The 1,473-nt window shown below is 58.9% G+C and overlaps 1 protein-coding gene across 4 annotated transcripts in view; it reads right to left on the bottom strand.

Moving 5' to 3' along the window:
• Positions 1 to 1,230, bottom strand: part of VPS13C (vacuolar protein sorting 13 homolog C) — a 177,513-nt gene extending 176,283 nt beyond the window's left edge. For 2 of the 4 annotated variants that reach the window (XM_007458878.1, XM_007458879.1), the window contains exon 1: positions 1,066 to 1,230. In XM_007458878.1, the coding sequence (XP_007458940.1) occupies positions 1,066 to 1,165 (100 nt within the window). In that variant the 5' untranslated portion in view covers positions 1,166 to 1,230. The remainder of the gene's footprint in view (positions 1 to 1,065) is intronic. The other 2 variants (XM_007458876.1, XM_007458877.1) reach the window with 1 other exon arrangement.
• Between the last annotated feature and the right edge of the window lie 243 nt (positions 1,231 to 1,473).

Below are 1,473 nucleotides of genomic sequence, written 5' to 3'. Positions count from 1 at the left end.
CACTCTTTCTCCTACTAAGTATTTTCAAAACTCGGTGTGTACTTTATACTTCTAGCACACCTCAATTTGCTCTGACTACGCTGCAAGTGCTCCTATAGTGGTTACTGTACAGGACAGATGGGGCTAGGACTACTTGTTGACTGAATGAAAAGCAGTTCCATCCGCTTGAGTAGTTCTTTAGATTTCCGTCCAAAGCTGACAAAATGCCCAAAAGTCTTCTGCAGAGTGCAAAAGTATCCCCAATGTCCCCAAAGCTTAACATGTAAATGGTGCAAATAATTAATCTTTTTGAAGAATGGAGCAGCACACTACAATCTACTTCCATACACAACCCCGAGGGTAGAAGCACTGGTGTAAATTCTTCGGCATGCAACCAAGCAGCACCTAATGATGATGCTAGTCGTGGCCTGAATTTCTCTCTGTCGCTCCAAAACAAAATTGAAAGTCCTCTTCCTATTGAGAGAATAAGCAATATTAAGGGAAGCTGTCACTTTCTCAGAAGCTCAGAAGTATTATGAGTTTGAATCCCTACCGACAAGCCTTTCGTAATGATCCTTTCCCAAACCCTGGAATCTTAAAGAGAAGCCAGCTCCTGCTCGCTATCAACTGCCAAAAAGATCACTGCGAAACACAATTTCTTTTTTCTTCTTCCTTGGTGCCACTTTGAACGTGTGAGGCCACGCAGCCATCCTCGCTCCACGCGGGATGCAGGGAGGGGCTCTTTATGCTTCGGGGCCAGAGGGGCCAGGCTGAGGGGAGGGAGAGGCCGCCCAAGGTGAGCAGGTGGGACGGGCCAGGGGCTACGGCCTCAGGGTCGCGAAACCCGGGAATCCTGGCAGCCCGGGCGGACACCCCGTGGCGGCGGAGGCCAGCGCAGGCCTCCCCACGCCCCGCACCTGCGGTCCAGGGAGGGGGCCCAGCCAAGCGCCCTCCCCGGAGGCGGAGTCTCGGGCGGCGAAGGGAGTACGGCCCGGGCTGGAGCCAGGAAAGGAGCAGCCCGCGGAGTGGGCCCCTCGGCCAGCGCCGGCAACCCCAGACAGCCCGCGGCCGCGCCCTCTCGCTTACCGCCCCAGATCCCCAGCTTCAGCTGGGACTTGTTCAGGTTCTCCACATAGTCCCCCAGGAAGCGATTCAGCAAGTCCGCGACCACCGACTCCAGCACCATGGTGGTCTGAGGCGCGGGAGAGGGAGAACCCGGAACCGCCCGGCGCAGCTGAGGGCGGCGACCAGCGCGGCGAATGACAGCACCCCCCGGGCGCCGACCCGCCCCCGCGCCGCGCCGCACCGCGCGTGACTCGGCGTGTACGCAGGCGCACCGCCGCCGCCGCTGCTGCCGGGAGCGGGAGGTGCGTGCACTCGCCGCTGACCTCGTGGTAGCCGCTTCCCGGGCAACGGAGGGTGGGCGGCGGACCCGGTTTGGGGCCTGCCCCAGAGGAAAGGGATGTTAGAGAAAGAAAAGGGGAAGCGGGAGTT

The sequence above is a fragment of the Lipotes vexillifer genome, unplaced genomic scaffold, assembly GCF_000442215.2.
Source record: "Lipotes vexillifer unplaced genomic scaffold, Lipotes_vexillifer_v1.1 scaffold102, whole genome shotgun sequence".
NCBI lineage: Eukaryota > Metazoa > Chordata > Mammalia > Artiodactyla > Lipotidae > Lipotes > Lipotes vexillifer.
This window is presented reverse-complemented; position numbering and strand designations above follow the sequence as displayed.